The 17,259-nt window shown below is 43.5% G+C and overlaps 1 protein-coding gene across 2 annotated transcripts; it reads right to left on the bottom strand.

Moving 5' to 3' along the window:
• Positions 1–384: 384 nt before the first annotated feature.
• On the bottom strand, positions 385–16,833 carry adam17b (ADAM metallopeptidase domain 17b). Of its 2 annotated transcripts, XM_061243126.1 has the most exons (20): positions 16,446–16,833; positions 15,125–15,257; positions 14,371–14,504; positions 14,083–14,171; positions 13,392–13,566; positions 12,073–12,203; positions 11,514–11,600; positions 10,423–10,533; positions 9,538–9,682; positions 9,039–9,130; positions 8,344–8,496; positions 7,498–7,697; positions 6,728–6,831; positions 6,481–6,615; positions 6,222–6,352; positions 5,732–5,810; positions 5,338–5,426; positions 4,991–5,044; positions 4,737–4,821; positions 4,183–4,293 (listed from the first exon to the last, which is right to left on the bottom strand). In XM_061243126.1, the coding sequence occupies exons 1-19, from the start codon at positions 16,552–16,554 to the stop codon at positions 4,738–4,740; spliced, it is 2,235 nt and encodes a 744-aa protein (XP_061099110.1). In that variant the 5' UTR covers positions 16,555–16,833; the 3' UTR covers positions 4,183–4,293; position 4,737. The 2 variants fall into 2 exon arrangements, with proteins under 2 accessions (XP_061099109.1, XP_061099110.1); XM_061243125.1 differs by lacking the exon at positions 4,737–4,821 and having other exon boundaries at positions 385–4,293.
• Between the last annotated feature and the right edge of the window lie 426 nt (positions 16,834–17,259).

Below are 17,259 nucleotides of genomic sequence, written 5' to 3'. Positions count from 1 at the left end.
ACCAGGATTAGAACCACTGACCTTGCGTGTCCCAGTCATTTACCTTAACCACTACGCTACAGGCCGCACATTCATGAATGAATGAATGAAAACATACTGGTCTGAACATTTTCTTCACAAAGTTAATGGAAAATGCATTACTGCCACCTTGCGTAACAGCTGCACATATCCTATAGTGGTTGGAACCACCAACCATCCAGGTCCCAGTCAAGCATATTAGCTACTAGGCTGTAGACTGCCCCATGTATTTTTCAAACATGTATATTGTAAAAAATTGTCTAATTTAAATGTTTTATATATACGCAGTATAACCGGCTGACCCGGTTCTGTAGATTCCAGTTCCTGTAGATACAATTCCAGAAAGTAAAAACACAGAAACAATGCTGAGGGTATATAAAAAATTTAGAGACATACAGAGACATATTGAGTTAATACAAGTCATACACAATTATAAACATAGATGACATAAGAGGTAACAGGTCATCTGAGAGTGGTTTTGATAACAGTGTTTGATAACAGGCTTCTGAAAGCTCTCTGTTCAGGACCTGAGGAGGATCCAACACTATGGCGCCACAAAACACTCAATACAATGTCCAGAAGCCTATCTGCCTTCAGACTCCTTAAATGCACACTTGAACGAACCTGATGAATATCCCTTTGTAACATTGCGACCTGTTTTCACATTTTATCAAATGTCCTGTTGGTTAATTGTGCGGTGGTGCATGGCTAAAGCATCAGATCTTCAGGCAGGTATCAGTTCGATGCAGTTGCACACCGAGGGTCCTGCCAATGCTGGATTTGGCCTTGGAACAATGCGAGTTTTAAAAGGCTACCAAATTGCGTGAAAATGGGGGGAAATGTGAAACAAAATTTTGAAAAATTAAATTTTCTTTACAGATGGTCAAATAACTATTATACCTCCCTTAAAGTGCCCCTTGAACTCAACAAAATGGGGATATTGTCGGCATTCACTTGCGCAACCATATATCTACACGTCTACAGTGGACATACATTTTTGCAGGGTCAACGGTGATGGCAAACGGTATTAGTCAAGGAAATGAAGCCTTGTAGTGCCCAACGATCACATGATCAAGAGCACTCCTGAATGGAAGGAAGAGCATTAACAACGACAGGCGCAGTCAGTATAAGCAGAGCAACTGAAATGGCTGCCCAGCACAAAAGGTATATACACAACTCCACACCATCTGGCTCTGTGGGTTTCTTAAGAGGAAGACACATTTCATCCAATCCCAGAGAGCTTGGAGGCACATTTCAATCAATCCTAAACAACTATAAGACAGCTTAGTCAAGCAGATCTGAGACTGTTTACACCTAATGTAGTTCTTGAGTTAAAAAATAAAAAATAAAATACATGCAAGCACACACCCGGCAGAAGGGTGCAAGTATGTATGTGCATGCATACAGCATGTCTTAGATCTGGAATCTCTTACTGCGGATTCATCAAGGCTTACTTCACTACAGTACACACTGACAAAAATGGTAACACTACAACATACAACGTGGAGATGCGTTCTGAAAAGGCACTGTTGATACTTTCTGATGACATTATCGTACTTGGCTAAAGACAGCCCTATTGAGTTTGACTGATAGCGGTTGTGAATCATGACATAAAAATGCATAACAGAAATTCAAGAGTTAAAAAAAAAATCAATGGCTCATTTAAACACAAAAGGGTAGAGAAGGCTTGTTGGCTTTAAATCTAAAAGATCTAAATGTTTAAAGCTACTTTGTACATCCTTGCATCATACTAAAACAATTAAAAATAAAACTATGAAATAAACCTGAATTTTAACTGAGGGTACAGGGAGCGCCTCTGTGGCATTTTGTATTTCTACTATAGTAGTAAGATTCCAGACAGAACCCCTCAGATTACCAACTCCAGGAAATTAATGATTAGGTCACTGTCTAAAGAAGAGTTATTCATTCAGTTCTGCTCTAGCCTACTGATAATAACCTGATAGTTACAACATCGGTCAGTTCAATGTCTGAAGGATATACCTATAGGATATAAACACATAGAAATAGTAACAGCACTTTATAAAGTTGTGTGTGCCTGAAGGCACAAGAGATGGGGAGACTGCTTAGAGGAGCATGCAGGGAAATGCTGTAAAGAACATGTGCAGTCTCCCAGGTAGCTTGTCCAGGTAAATCACCAGTCTTTGACTGGGGTCTAACTGAGAATCACTCCGTCGTCAGGAATTGAATTCTGTCCCACAAACAGGTATCCGGTTGTCCTTAGTGTTGCCCAGAAAGGGGTTTCAGCAAAAATGGCAATCCCAGCCTCACGCTACAGGAGTGATGTTTGGCTACTTGGGCACTGAGTGCGAACATGCGTGCAGTCTCTAAATTCCCTCAGGAAGATTCTGAACAAATGGGGCTTACAAAATACAACCAGGCATTCCAAATCAGGAGATAAGGTAAAAAAAAAATTTTTTTTTAAATGCAGGAGATAAAGACCTGTTAACGGTGCCCCTCTGCTGGTGAGGACTTTAAAATGGGGGCTGTAAATCAGTAGCGTTACTGCTGAATCTTTTGAAGGCTCTTCTCGATAAAATGGCGGCGCACGGAGAAATATAATACCAGAGTTTATCAAGACAGAAGAGATACAAAAGCTCCTCATTTTGATCCTTTGAAAAGATGAATGAACTAACGGACAATCAGAACTATGAATTTGGCTAAAAAAAGGGGGATAGACAGTATTGCAGGCGTTTCTAACATATTTAAACAATAACTAAAAACAAAAAAGACCCATGAACAATTCTACCTGAGCAGGAGAAAACATTGACCAAGGACACAAGAGTTTTGGGCAATGTAAAGCAAAGCGCCATCTCCACTGTCAGAGAAGATGCTTATGGATGTGTCCTTATTTGCCAATCACTCAATTGCTTAGCATCTTCCCAGGTGAGCTGCTATAGCTAGAGCAGACCTGGAAACCTGTGGAACTTTGGCAACTGCCTATTGCCATGAGTGTGTTACGATGAGGACGCCAAATGCTGCCATGCTCCCGCTAATGTGATAAATTAAATCTACTAAACATGACACGTCTCGTAACTGCAGTCGCTGGCATAACATTGCAAATCAAGCACCATAATTAGTTGAATTTGGCATCTGTTATCTTGAGTTTCTAATATCTCTCTACATGCATGTACACTCAGTGAGCACTTTATTAGGTGGACTGTACGCCGGTTTGTTAATGCATATATTTAAATCAGCCAATCATGTGGAAGAAACTAAATGCATAAAAGCAGACAGGTCAAGAGGTTCAGCTGTTGTTCAGACCAAATGTCAGAATGGGGAAGAACTGAGATCTAAGTGACTTTGACCGTGGAATGATTGCTGGTGCCAGGAAAGTGACAGTAACTCAAATACGCAAACCACACATTACAACAGTGGTATGCAGAAGAGCGTCTCTGAACACACAGCACATTAAACGTTTTAAGTGCATAGGCTACAGCAGCAGAAGACCAATAAGTCTAAAAGATAAGTCTAATAAATACCAAATAAATAAAGTGCTCACTGAGTGTATATTAAACCCTGCAGCCTGTGGGAGTCCCAACTTTTCTATTTCTGTGGAATTCACTGCTTAGCAGCCAGTCCTCTCGGAGTGCCTGTATTAGAGCGTACATGAGTGTGTGTGTGTGTGTGTGTGTGTGTGTGTGTGTGTGTGTGAGACCACGAGTTTGAGTAGGAGAGTGTACATCAAAGGACGTAGTGTGTGTGTGTGTGTGTGTGTGTGTGTGTGATGTGTGTGAGACCACGAGTTTGACGTAGTGTGTGTGTGTGTGTGTGTGTGTGTGTGTGTGTGTGTGTGTGTGTGTGTGTGTGTGTGTGTGTGTGTGTGTGTATGTATGCATGTATGAGTGCGTATATACAAGCATATAATACGGGTACGTGCTCTCAGCACTCGGTCTCCTTGCTGTTGACGCGCGCCTGTCTCTGCAGGCGGAAGGACAGGGCCTTGTCGCTGCGGCTCTGGTGCAGGGGCTGCTCCGTCAGGTCCTCGAACGACTTGGCCGCGGGGCCCCCGGGGGAGAAGTCCTCCTCCAGCACCTCCTCGTCCAGGTGGTCGGAGCTGGGGTCCTCCTGGATGGTGGCCAGAGGCTCAGCCTTGGGCCCGCCGGAGGCAGAGGAGGGGGCCGCCGTGGGCTCCAGGGCCGGAGCGCTCCCACCGGGCTGGGGCGGCAGGGGCTGCGGGCGGGGGGGCATCATGTGCGGCAGGGCCTTGAAGATGCGCATGGACCCGGACTCCTGGCTGCTCAGCATCTCCACGTTCTGCAGATGCGGGCAGACAGATGAGCTATGTGTACTGATGAGCCCCAGGTAACAAAAAAAAAAAAAAACTACTCACCCATATCCCATCAGAAAATCTTTTTTATTATTATTATTATTATTATTTTTATTTTATTTTTTACATTTTCTATAATTCTGGGTCAAGGACGCAGCCTTATCAAACAATCAAGAGCTCAATCTTGTATACAATGCTAGATCGAAGCTCACCTTTCACAGGGTTTTCCCTGCATAGACTTGTCTGTGGCGCATCGCCACAATATCAGCACAGCCACAACAAATTAAAAAATTGGTCAATAATTTGATTCAGCTGTGAGCGGTGTGTTTGGAAGCTGTTATATCCATTATACCTTTATACCATGCCAGCCAGAAGGGGAAGGTTCTCCCCTTCTGTAGCTGAGATTTCATCCCATCGGGGAGCTTTTTACCTCACATGCTTGCTATTTGGGTGTTCAGGCCTGGTTTTTGCCCTGTTTGCCCTTCTGGTACTTTCTTTGTCTTTGTGACAGTTTTCTGTAATAAGTGCGATACAAATAAAATTGACTTAACTTGGAGATGGAGAATCATCACAGAACATCGACAAGGCGACAAACGCCAATGTTAACGAGGAAAAGCGATCCTAGAGGAAACACTGTATTTAGCGCATCGATGAGCAGAGAGCTGTGGGATGAGGTGTACTTACGCTGGGGAAAAACAGTTTGGTGCTCTCTTCATACTGCTGGTCCAGCCTTTTGTCCTAATTAATAACAGAGAGAGGAAACGGGTGTGAGGTGTGAACCAAAGAGAAATACAATCACAATGCTCTTCAGAAGGAGCTTACACCTTCCTCCAAAATCAGATACCCCTCCTGTAGAATATCAACATGACTTTGACCCTAACTGTGAATATTTCCAATGTCATTTTAATGACATTTTATAGGGTCAGGATAACCGTTTCATACACTTCGGATATCTGGAACAGATCTATTTTAGAACAACTTCACGTACACAAGTTTGTTGGACTGGCTAACGGGAATTAGTTTTGACTCACCACACAGTGGACCAGGATGCTGAGGGGGATCCAGAACAGCAGAGAGAAGACCACAACAGAGCCCACGATGTTGTCTGCCAGGAACTTACCTGCAGAAACACCAGGTGGGATCAATATTCTCAATATCTTCTCACAATATGGCGGTAAGAAATGTTTCCGCACCGTGCGAAAAGTACAAAAAACTTTGTTTCAACTCACAGATTCACAATGTCCAAACATTGACTACCACTTTTACCTTTACTAAAATCTTCTAATGCACAAAACCACAACACACAACCAATGAATGGTGCAGAACGAATAACATGATCAATCACTGGTCATCTTATTGGTTTTGTGTGTGCTAAAGGCCCCTAAGAGTCTTTGATCATGGCCACAGACCATGCTCGTTACCCACCGAAGGTGTTGATATCCAGCTTGTCAATGAAATCCCACAGCCTCTCCACGACATCCTGCACCTGTTTCATGCATTTCCCCTAAGGATAAACAAACACGCAGAACTCAAATCCTCCAAAATAACAGACATGAACTCATGTGCTTCCTTCTAGTGTGCAATCCCTTCAGTTAATGGACAGGGTGTCAGCAATGGGACTACTACTGTTGTATCAGGAAATACCAAATTAACTGGAGAGGAAAATGGGTTTGAAATGGGTGTGAAAACCATTGGCACAGAAAGGATCCTTGTTGACTAGTGGCTAAGGTACATGACTGGGAAGGTTGATGGCTCAAGCCCTAGTGTATCCACGATAAGATCCACACAGCTGCTGGGCCCTTAACCCCACATTGCTCCAAGGAGGGGGGGATTGTCCCTTGCTTCGTCTAACCAACTGTAAGTGGCTTTGGATAAAAGCGCAGCGGAATAGCTAATGTAACGGCTGGCCACTCACTCCCTCGTCACAAAAGCCCACAGTGCAGGGCTTGCCCTTGCGCAGGTACAGGAAGTCCCCATCGGCGTCCTTGTACGGGGTGCAGGTTCCGTCCTCGTTCCGACAGCACACTTTACACGAGTTGTCCGTCTCTAGACAGGCAAGACACGGGAGAAAGGAGGAGGAGGAGGTGGAGTGAGAAACCTTCCATGACTCGGACCTGACGTTCGCCCGTAAGTCCGTCTCACGCTCTCTGGCGCCCCCTTCAGACGACCCTCACCATTGCAGGCGCAGGACTTGAGACCTTTCTCCGTCTCGCAGAAGGGGATGCACTCTCCGCTCTGACACCGGCCCAGGTCCACGCAGACTGTCGTGTTGGAGGCGTTGCCCGGCAGCGGGCAGTCGCTGCTGTTACCTGTCGGGGTGAGGTCACACAGACTGTGAGGGGGGGGAAGAAGAAGGCCCCGGTAACCGAGCGCACTAAACAAAATAAGGGTGGCAGAGAACGCACGCGAACGGCCGCTCACCTGTGCAGTAAGACCTTCCCTTACAGGTGGCATTGATGGACTCCTGACACATCTTGCCCTGCGCCTCAAACCGGCACTCCCTGCAGCAGGCACTGTTCCTATCACTGAGGTCAACAGAGAGGGAAACACAGCTGATCAACTGCCAAAACTCTTTACACCCAGGTCACCAATAATTAGCGAACTTTGTACTTAAAAGCTGAACAGGCGTAACTGTGACACATTCTCAACATTTCATAAACGTTGCTGGTTGCATCCCTATATTTACTAAAAGCATACACCAATGAGCAAAAACATTATGACCACTCACAGATGAAGCAAATAACATTGATTATCTTGTAAGAACGACACATGTGAAGGTATTGGACTCTGGGATATATTAGACAATAATATTCTTATAGATATTCTTCACAGTACTTTGAATATGCAGACAGCAGTAACCTTTTATGTAAAACCTATTATGTAAATTGGACTGTCAGAGTACAACATTATCGTGAGAGATGTTTTTGTGGCAAATGAGTTGAACATGGTTCCTCAAGGTGACTGAGGGGTTTGTGATGTACCATAGCATAAACACAAAATATACTATTTAAATGTTTATTTTAAAATTGTCATTAATCTACACTCAGTACATGTAACTCAAACTGATTAAATCAGTTGGTCACATGAATGAAAATTACGGACGATGGTTGCGTGGATTAAGTAAACACAGCAAATAGCCAGGTTAGTTGTGAGGATTGACGGGGGAGGTTGTGAAAGGGCGGAGTCCTGACCTGCACTGCGAGCGGGGTTTGAACTTGCAGGTGGAGGAGCAGCAGGGGTCGTTGTTGATGTGCAGCAGGCCGGGGTCGCAGTCCTCGCCCTCCTCCACCCGGGAGTTCCCGCACACCTTGCTGTTCCTCTCTTTGAAGCACATGGGAGCCTTGCTCCTCAGGGTCTTCGCAACAGAGGCCTTACTGCACTTTGAGAAATGCTGATGGGGGGGGGGGGAGGGGGGGGGGCAGACAGACAGACAGAAGATTAGAAAGTGCTAAATTAAAACCAGGCCTGCTCTCGGACCAGTCAAGAAAGCAGCAAAGAAATGGAAAGCTACACCATATTTCCTTGTAGACAGAGGATACCGTTATTTTGAAATCTGCATATCTAACTAACAGATGAGCACATAGTTCCTTAAATGATATTATGAAGATTAAAGCAATGCCAAAACAAAACTACCTTTAAAGCCATTAAAATAATTATTGTCATAATATTAATAATAATAATAATGGATTAGTAGTAGTAGTAATAGTAGTATTATGCTACTATTATTATACTATTATTAGAAGTAGTAGCATTTTTGTTATTATTATTATTATTATTATTACAATAATCAGATTATGACTATAAACAAACATTTAATGGCTTAGCATAGATTTGTGTATTGGTGTTCTTTTGTCACAAACTTTCTATTGCATGGCAGAGGTAGAATGGCACAATATGTTTGGCAGCCATCACCCACAAACTGTAGTAAGCTCTCCAACAGCAGGAACACATCTAACATACACTTCTATCCAAAACGCATGGCTCTGCATTCATTTGGGTGTCCGTGCAATATGTGTACGGACACCAGGGGGCAGTACCTTGTTGTTGTAGTGGTCTCCGCTCACTGCAATGGGGTACATGACAAACTTCCCGCCTTGGTCGTCACTGGGGGCGCAGTAGGCAATGTTGTCGGGGTCGTGCTCTGCCCCGAAGTTGTGGCCCAGCTCGTGAGTGGTCACCAGGTCCGCCTCCTGTTGGTTTGAACGATGACGTGTAACACGACAAGGAACAGGGCACAAGACCTTATGAATGCTTTTGATTCTGGATGATCTCATGGCACACATCAGAACTATATCCATCCATCCATCCATTATCCTAACCCGCTTATCCTGAACAGGGTCGCAGGGGGGCTGAAGCCTATCCCAGCATACATTGGGGCGAAAGGCAGGAATCCACCCTGGAATACACACCATTCACTCACACACTCATACCTATGGGCAATTTAGACTCTCCAATCAGCCTAACCTGCATGTTTTTGGACTGTGGGAGGAAACCGGAGTACCCGGAGAAAACCCACGCAGACACGGCGAGAACATGCAAACTCCGTACAGAGAGGCCCCGGCCGATGGGGATTCGAACCCAGGACCTCCTTGCTGTGAGGCGGCAGTGCTACCCACTGCACCATCCGTGCCGCCTTCAGAAATATATATATATTTTAAATAAAATAAAAAATACAAAAAGTATTACACATTGTTTTAGTCAATGAATGTTCAGTTGAGATTCACAGTCTAACCTTGGTTAAAATGGTCTTCCCATAATTCTTAGTGCTGGTTAAGCCAGTGTTCAGGAAAGTGGCTTTCTTTGAGGAGTGCGAAGGATAGTATGCTTTAAAAGACAAAAATAAATAAATAAATAAATAAACACATCATAACATTGAGGAGACACGGCTTAATCTTGTACATTTTATACAGTATTCACAAAAACAGTACGATCAGATTTAATTGGACATGATCTAAGAGCACAATCAGACTTCATTGGGTATTACCTAACAGCACAATCAAATTTAATTGGATATGACCAAACAGCACAATCAGACTTCATTGGATATGACCGAACAGCACAATCAGACTTCATTGGATATGACCGAACAGCACAATCAGACTTCATTGGATATGACCAAACGGCACAATCAGACTTCATTGGATATGACCGAACAGCACAATCAGACTTCATTGGATATGACCAAACCGCACAATCAGACTTCATTGGATATGACCAAACGGCACAGTTACGTTTTGCACAGAGACCGCCGAGGGCTCCCTCCCTGGACGGGGCCACGTACGCCAGGCCCAGTGTCCCCTCGTCAAAGTCCTGGTACGTGAAGAGGTGGGCCAGGCACACCTTGGACGCGTTCCCCGCCATGTCGGAGCTGAATTGCTGCAAACAGACAGGAAGCCGGTCGTACTATTACATCAGTAACAGTGCAAACAGGGCATTGAATGCACGTGCTGATGGCTGGCGACCATTTTAAAAGCAGTTATGGGGTTCCTGGACCCTTTCAGTCCCAAGCCCAATATGAAGTGGCTCCACCCAAATACCAAGGGGGTTTGGCTTTAGTTAAGAAAGTTGAGGGTTAAATGCCTATTTATGATTATGATGTGCATAACAAGTGCCCGATGGTACAAACTACAGCTCACAACAACTTGCACATAATCTGAAAAGAAAATAATAATGATGATGATAATAACTATTTATATAGCACCTTTCACACAACAATGCAGCTCAAAGTGCTATATAGAAAGAATACAGTGCAATACATGCATACATACACACAAATTTGCGTGCATATACAAGTAAGATCCAAAGTGACATTTACAGTAACAAATCAGAGTGAATAACAAATCAGGTATATCACAAAGCAGGGTTAAACACGTAGCTGGATCAAGTTCACAGAGTAAAACCAGAAACGGACGTTTTTACTTCAGTCCATGTTCCAGTTTTGGAAGGGTTCCAGGTTTTACTCTGTGCGCATAGCCAGCTAACTCAGTAATTCTGCTTTGTGATATACCCCCCCCCCCCCCCCAGATATACTCTTGAAAAGTACAAGAAAAAGGTCACACCAAATTATGACAACACAACTGCTCCTGCAGTCTCACTAGCACACGGCTCCCGCTCACCTCCAACAGCTTCTTCACGTCCCACACGTCTTTCTTCTTTTGAGGACTGCCCTTCATGTTGAAGTGGATGCCGTCGGGTTCGACGTGGGTGGGGCCCTTTTTGATGATGATCTATAAAACGTAGTGGGGATTGCGTTAATCTGCGAGTGCAGTCTGCTGGAGTAGTGTAAACCAGTGAAAACTAAAAGTTAGCACTGTACACGCGCGCACACAGAGCCCATTGTTCTCTGATGGAGGGAGCGCTAATCAGGCGGCCGCTTACACAACACACCACCTTCACAGAAAATGCTTTTGCAAATTAAATTTCTCCTGCCTTTGGACCGCTCTGCTTTCCCCCACACGTGATTGGCACACGGTGACAGAGGGAGCTCGGTTGCCACGTCATTCGAACTAGCCCTCACAGATACTGACGAACAAGCATGTGACTGCGGTTTCATTTCTTCAAACTGCATACTAAATGTGAAAAGAACTTTCACACACAAAAGAGCTTATGCGTCTCTCAATATTCCCTCGCTCTAGTTGTAAATTAGCCAATATTGTTGCCCACATACCAACACACATACACACACACACACACAATGATTTATTCAAGAATTTAAAGTGCAAGACAATCAAGTTTAAAATGTTCTTTTCAACAACTTCACCTCAACCTATTCCGAACGCCAAATTCTCCACACAGCACTTTTTCCCCCACTAGAGCCCATTATCGGAGCTAGTTACTGCACCAAAAGACTGCAGACAGCACAGGAAAATCAAAGATTGCTACTGGATGATAACCGAGGGATTATCCTTCCAATTGAATCCTCCTACCCTGGGGCACAAAATAGCCAGTTACATTACATCCTCTTGCCAGAACCACAACCACAGTCAGCACTGAAGTGGACAGGAACTGATCATTGAAAAAGATAAAGCCCCCGGGTATAAAAAAGTATATAAATATAGATATTTTTTAGAAACACACACACAAAAGCTCATCTGTACATTAGTATAGCTAATCAGGGTTCAGATTTTGTATTAAAATGACCTAATGAGAATTTCATAAAGTGTAAAACGGGTTGAGCAAGTGCTCTCACATACATCCTCCTCCTTACCTGCTGGATCTGTACACCATATCCCTGAAACTGATCATCCCAGGAGGTGTTCCTGTAGATGTCATCCACTCGATCGATCAGCTCAATCTGGAAACACAGGCGAAAAGACGGAAACACAATTCCTTTTTAATCGGCTGCATTGTAGCATTACGCTTTAGCATACAAAGAGTCGACAGATTGATTTCGTATAGAGCACACACTCGTACAGAGGACATGCTCGCTCTGTTATAACCAAGTTGAAAAAGTCCTCCCCGTCTGTCTGCTCTGGGTCAAATACTTAATCATTTTGGATTGTTGCATTTTGGATTTCGGTGCTCGACTGAACTTGCCTGGTGCAACTCAGCCAACCAAGAGCACCAGTCGGCAGGGCTCGCCCTTTCTGAGAGTGCTTCATAGGTTCCGATACACCAGTATAGCGTGGGAAAGTATTTGAACCCAAAACAATTACGCATTGACCAAGGTCTGGTCTTGGTGCATTACCCATTATCCAGATTCAAATGTACAGCCGATCTGGCGTTGAGCGCCCCCTATCACCTCGTTCAGGAACAGCAGGCCTCACCAGGTAGTTGAGGGTGATGCTCTCCTCTCCGCGGCCCATGTGCTGGAAGAAGCGGTAGTCAGCCACCAGCAGCAGGGGGCAGGTGTTCTTCTTGGGGTCGTGGACTTGCCGTCTCTCTCTGCGCAGGCTCTCTGTGGAAGACAGCCACGAACAAGCTCAGTGGGGCCAGCTCACACAGAGTAGTGCCAGGCCATTAACCAACATTTCGGCGTTTCAATAATTAATCGATCGAAGCCGGTTCAATATTTGAATTGAATTCGGTGGATAAACTGTGCTTTTCCATTGTGCTTGTTTCTTTTGTAGTTTTAAAGGCCAGCTACTCAATGCAGGATATGAGCATTGCAATGACTACAACGACCATGATCCATTGCGCCTACAGACCCGCAAGCAAGTTTTAAACAAACCCGGTACTCACGACACAAACAACTGACTGTGACGCATCTACGCACTTATCTAACCACATAGCTCAACGTTTGCCAGGGCTGGTTTACTGCCAGTGTGGCACCAATATGCTGACACATCAAAGTCTGTCTTCATCCAAATTTAAGAGTCCTGAAAAATATCAGGATTTAAATAACTGCCGAAATGACGAGCTCATCCGCTTTCCTGGCGTCGTAAACTATTCCCTTTCAGTCACCTTCGCCTTCAAGGACAGCAGCTGCTTCTGTATGCTTGACTCTCGTTTGGTTGCTGCCGATGTGGTTTCTCTCTCATACTCCCTCTTTAATGAGATTGGAATCAATATTCACTCTCCAATCACCCTCACTGTATAAATGGCCCCTGCAGTTGGCCATTTACTTCGCCACTCAGCTTCGGCCGACTCGTAATTAACCTCCCATGAATAATTAATGATTTTAATGAGATAACGACAACTTAAACTAATGAATAAGAAACACCCAGACAAGGGACAGACTGAAAGCTGCCCGAGCCATCTTTAGTTCAAACCGTCCTTTAAATGACCAGAATAAACTGGCCTCATTCCAAGTTGCGCTTTTGAAAGCGGTAAACTTGTCCTTCGTCCTTCCATAAAATGAAGACCAATTAGGTGGCAGAATTTAAAAAAAATGACACCTGTTCATTTTTATGTTTCCATTTTGTTCATTTGTGATTTATCCAATATGGTGAGTGTTCAGCCAAAACCTAAACCCTGAGCGTTGAAAGTCACTAAAACCATAATTTACAATTGTCAAGTACAAGTGACTTCCGGAAACATCCAGAACATTTTTAGCAATTACAAATCAGTTTTTCCAAATCAGATTTTTTTCAATTCCATTCGGCCCCTGACCCTCCCCCCTTCGGCCTCCTCCTCGCACACTCACCCTGCTCCCCCTCTGCTCCTGCCTCCCACACCCCCTCAGGGAACAGCCCCTCGGCCTCCGCGTCAACGTAGCCGCACACCTTCGACGAGGCCAGCCGACTGATGTTCCTGATGTCCTCCGAGCGGTAGGCCAGCAGGCGGCCATCGGGAGGAGACTCTGTGAACCTCCATAGGGGCTAAAGAGGAACACAGACCACAGATTTCCAATAGCCGACCACACATCTCCTGGACTTTCTTTTGACAATATTTATAACCAAGGGAATCGGTAACTCCCAATTACATTACATTAGAGTTATTTAGCTGATGCATTTTTCCCCATTTATATTTTGATTAGACTAAGCGGGGGCCAACCCTCCCCCTGGAGCAATGTGGGGTTAAGGGCCTTGCTCAAGGGCCCAAGAACAGCTGCACCGTGGTTGTGCTGGGGCTTGAACCACCAATCTTCCCAGTCCCCATCAAGCAACTTAGCTACTATGTCAGTGGTAACTAAGACTGTTTCTGGAGATCTACCATCCTGTAGGTTTTCCTTTCAACCGTAGTTTGGCACACCTGACTCTACTGATTAGCAGCTCAAGGCAGATCTCTAGCTCTTGAATGAGGTATGCTTTATTAGGGTTGGAGTGAAAACCTACAGGATAGTAGATCTCCAGGCCCAGGGTTGGTGACCACTGCACTAGCCTATATTGACATACCTCGATGTTGTACTCTGCTTCGTCGGTCAGAATGTGGGCGGTGAAGTCGTTGTCGTCAATGTGTGCCTTCACTCTCGAGTGCTCTTCCCCTGCAAGGACAAGGCACTCCATTATCAGTGCAACAGAAACATTCCCTGGTCAGTTCCTCCAGCATTACATAAATTCCACAACATAATACGCTCTGCTGATAACACAGAAACAGACCAACTAAAGCAGGTAGGCAGGCAGACAGACAGACATCCAGTCAAGGTCAAGCTCTCAGCCCATGCAGAATAAGCAGTTTCTCACCCACGACATGGCCTGTGAAGTAGTTCTGCCTCTGGACCTCATAGTTGTCCTCATTGCCATCCCCATCAACAAATACAGCGCTGAAATCCTGGGTGAACAGCTCGGTGTTGGTCGTCAGGTAGAGCTGGAAATGCCTAGACACAAAGGAGGACTTTTTTTCTAAAAGGAAAACTTCCAGAACATTACTGTGAATGTGGTCATTTACACTCATCGGGCTCTAGCCAGCACTGTAGCAGGAAAAACAAGTATGAGGATGCTGGGATATAAGCTAAATGTATTGAGCATGAATCAAGGGAGGTGGTTTTCCTGTTGTACTGGATTAGGCCACATTAAGATTACTGTGCACAGCTATGGGCACCACACTAAGTTACATGCATAAGAGCTACAGTACATACATAATTACAGAAAGGGGAAATTAAACCGATTCAGAACATTAAATTACAGAGTTCTACAAAAGTATGCATACCCTACCCTTGATAAAGACAAACAGAATAACCAATACAGATAATAAGCCGTTTAATATTCATAAACAATAATACTATTTTATATTAATACATTTGCTCTGAGAAAAATATTGTGCTTCACAATATTTTTTCAACAGAGACATGTAACCATTTTAACCCTTGCAAAGATAACTCTAGTCATTTTTTATATTCTTTAATGAAATTCAAGACCCTTCCTTTTGTGTGCTCCCTTCAATTCAAACCTCAATTTTGAATCAGGTTCAAGTGTTGAGACGGAGACGTCTCCGTACCTCCGGAGGGCGGAGAAGCTGAGCAGACGCTCAACATGTGACTCTGCCTGGACCTCCCTCTTCCTGACCGAGTGCTGGCGAACGTTGGACATGGACAGCACCTCAAAATCTGACAACATAGGGCTGAGGGTGTCTGAAAATACAGAAATTCACACTGAGGTCATACTGAGTAGTATTACAGTTTACAATACAATCCCCCACCCCCTAAGGAAGTTGTATTTGTACCAAAAAATATATAAGATTATAAACCCTGATTAAATAAACAAAATGTATTACTAAAAAAAATAAACATTTTTAAAAATCCTGGATTGTTTTACAATCAAAATGGCTAGTGTGGGACCCACTCCTAAGTTTCATATTTAATGCTGCTGATTACAAACACTTTAACTTTAGGTGTGCATTTCTTTAAGTGATATGGTCAACATTAAAATGTGTAAAATGCATCCAGGAACTAAAATATAAGTTTTACCAGTTCTCCGAGAGCCTGCATTATGCTACCACTGTCTTTTTTTAGATCTTGAGCTCATGGGAGCCTTCCCTGATTCTGCTGCTCTATTCTGCATGAAAGAATGTCTCAGGTTGCATTAGGGACACCTGTAGGAGTAAAAAATGGTCTGCACATTGAAACTGCAGTCTGCAATAATTTCCATAAAACAATTCAATTCCAGTGTATGCAAAGTCCTCATCTTAACAAACCAGTTACAGAATATGAACAACTGAAACAGAAACTTAAGTTTAATTTATTAAAATAAGGAGTCGTTTGCTCAACAAACAGATTTTCCGATCAACTTCTCTCTTCGTCAATCACACATGCACAAAACTTGCACTGAAATGCTGAACTAAGAATCACACTTATTTCAGTCATCGTGGTAGTTGGTAGTTATTGTGTAACTTGTGATACATCAAATCAGGAATTTGTAGAACCACAAATGGTCATATGACTTTCAGACATACAAAGAACAATTTTATTCACTATTTTCCCAACGTGACTATAATATACACCGTAGTGGCTGATAGGTGCACACGCTCATTAAAATGCTTTGTCTATCTGGTCTGTTTTGCGTTGTTAGAAATTCCAACAAGCAAGCTAAAATAGATAAATGAAAACGTTAGCTAAGTTAGCTATCTAGCTAGCTATGTTAATCTTTTAAATTGTTTGCCAGGTTAGCTACAATGTCAAAACGGGGGGAATTGATAAACGGTTATATGGATATAAAGAAACGACACTAAAATAAGGTATGGGCCACGCTAGTTCAAGAAGTAAACATTCAGGTAGCTAACTTATGGGAATGGGAATGGGAAATAACCAACATCCACTCACCATACTCATGGTCATTTTCCAGTCCTTCCAATTCTTCAACAGGTTTCCTACCAGCGTCTACAAAATAAATTAAACCGAGGACCACAAATACAGTCTGAAGCGGTCTCATGGTGAAAGTGAGTGTTATGACCCAAACAATTTAACTAGCTCTACCAGCTACCTAGCTAGCAATAAGCTAGCTTCCCCTTTATTGCTATTTTGTCAACATGAAGCCTGACTTTGAATAAATTACCGCGGCGACACGAACGGATCGTGGCCTGTACAATTTTACAACATAAAATATGTATAAACTACAATAAATTATTTTAAGAAGTAATACTCGAAGTACGATTATGACTATATGTGAAACTGTTAGCCAGCTAGCGAACCCTCTGGATTGAATACGCAACCGCCCACAAACCCGGAAGCAGTTTTGTCTTATTTAGAAAACCCTGAAGTGAGAAGACATATAAGGAAGAATAGATATCGCGGGCGAAGTGGCTGGTGGTTATGTGTTTAGAAACAAATAGCATGTCTTACTTCTTGTTCTAGCAAATGCTAAGGTTGTTAGAACTAGTCAGTTTGAAGTTATACATTTTCTTATCTCGAGTCATGTTTCCTTTATTTTGAAAAGAGGACAGGAAACTTGTCCGTTAAGATTTATTAAAAAGTGGAAGCTATCCGACGAATAATAAAACAAGCCTAAATGAGCAGGTAATATGATTATTCTAAAACAGAATAAATGCAATTGCACAAGTGCATCCATACTTCCCCTTAGGTTTTAGTGCTTATTATAACCCGTTTGTTGTTTATGAAACCACAATGGAAATGTCGT

The sequence above is a fragment of the Conger conger genome, chromosome 5 (assembly GCF_963514075.1).
Source record: "Conger conger chromosome 5, fConCon1.1, whole genome shotgun sequence".
Taxonomy (NCBI): domain Eukaryota; kingdom Metazoa; phylum Chordata; class Actinopteri; order Anguilliformes; family Congridae; genus Conger; species Conger conger.
This window is presented reverse-complemented; position numbering and strand designations above follow the sequence as displayed.

What these genes read in the sequence shown, in the direction of transcription:
- adam17b (XM_061243125.1), bottom strand. Translation starts at nt 16,554, where the DNA reads ATGAGACCGCTTCAGACTGTATTTGTGGTCCTCGGTTTAATTTATTTT. An exon ending in AAGCAGAGTACAACATCGAG is followed by an intron (nt 13,567 to 14,082) that starts GTATGTCAATAT and finishes GTTCCTCTTTAG; the next exon opens with CCCCTATGGAGGTTCACAGA. An exon ending in CCAAACTGTTTTTCCCCAGC is followed by an intron (nt 4,294 to 4,990) that starts GTAAGTACACCT and finishes CCGCATCTGCAG; the next exon opens with AACGTGGAGATGCTGAGCAG.